The following is a 541-nucleotide window of genomic DNA, read 5'->3' as shown; positions in this document are numbered from 1 at the left end:
AGCAGGGACACGAACGGGTCCAGCATCTCCAGGTCGCGTGTGCTCGAGGACCGGACCTTGGCCGTCTTCAGACTCAGATGCAGCAGCTGTGGGGCCGGGGAAGGGCGGGATCCCCATGGGACCTAGGCCGGGCCGTGGCTCCGGGGCCGGGAGGCGCACGGGACGGCAGGGCGTCCAGGGTGAGGAAGAGGCCGGGCTTTCTCCCGGAGACGGGAGCCCGTGGACAGAACCGGGCTTCCTTCAGCCCTGGGCACAGTGGAGCACATCTGTAATCACAGTGGGCAACTTAGTGACTGTGCAAGACCTTCTCTCAAAGCCAAGAATGAAAACGGGCCAGAGACCTCACTGAGGCCCGGGATGGCAAAGAGAAGGAACGTGCCCGCCCTCCCAGAGCTCCCGGGGCTGAGGCCCTCGTGGGTGAGGCACAGCGTCCCCAGACAGAAGGACAGACGGACGGAACGTCCATCCCAGGACGTTTACCTGGAGCCCCGACGCGATCAGTACGTGCGTGCTGGTCTTCCTGCTCACCGCGGCCTTTGGC

The 541-nt window shown here is 65.2% G+C and overlaps 1 protein-coding gene across 1 annotated transcript in view; it reads right to left on the bottom strand.

The window, feature by feature from the left end:
- The window catches only part of Utp20 (UTP20 small subunit processome component), a 68,256-nt gene that overhangs the window by 7,489 nt on the left and 60,226 nt on the right, over positions 1 to 541 (bottom strand). Inside the window, exons 49-50 of the mRNA XM_033763501.1 lie at positions 481 to 534; positions 4 to 86 (exon numbers count right to left, since the gene is read on the bottom strand). Of these exons, the coding sequence (XP_033619392.1) occupies positions 4 to 86; positions 481 to 534 (137 nt within the window). The remainder of the gene's footprint in view (positions 1 to 3; positions 87 to 480; positions 535 to 541) is intronic.

This window comes from Fukomys damarensis, unplaced genomic scaffold (genome assembly GCF_012274545.1).
Source record: "Fukomys damarensis isolate Sample0158 unplaced genomic scaffold, DMR_v1.0_HiC HiC_scaffold_15, whole genome shotgun sequence".
Classification (NCBI taxonomy): domain Eukaryota; kingdom Metazoa; phylum Chordata; class Mammalia; order Rodentia; family Bathyergidae; genus Fukomys; species Fukomys damarensis.
Note: the sequence above shows the minus strand (reverse complement) of the source record. Positions and strands in the feature narration are given on the sequence as shown.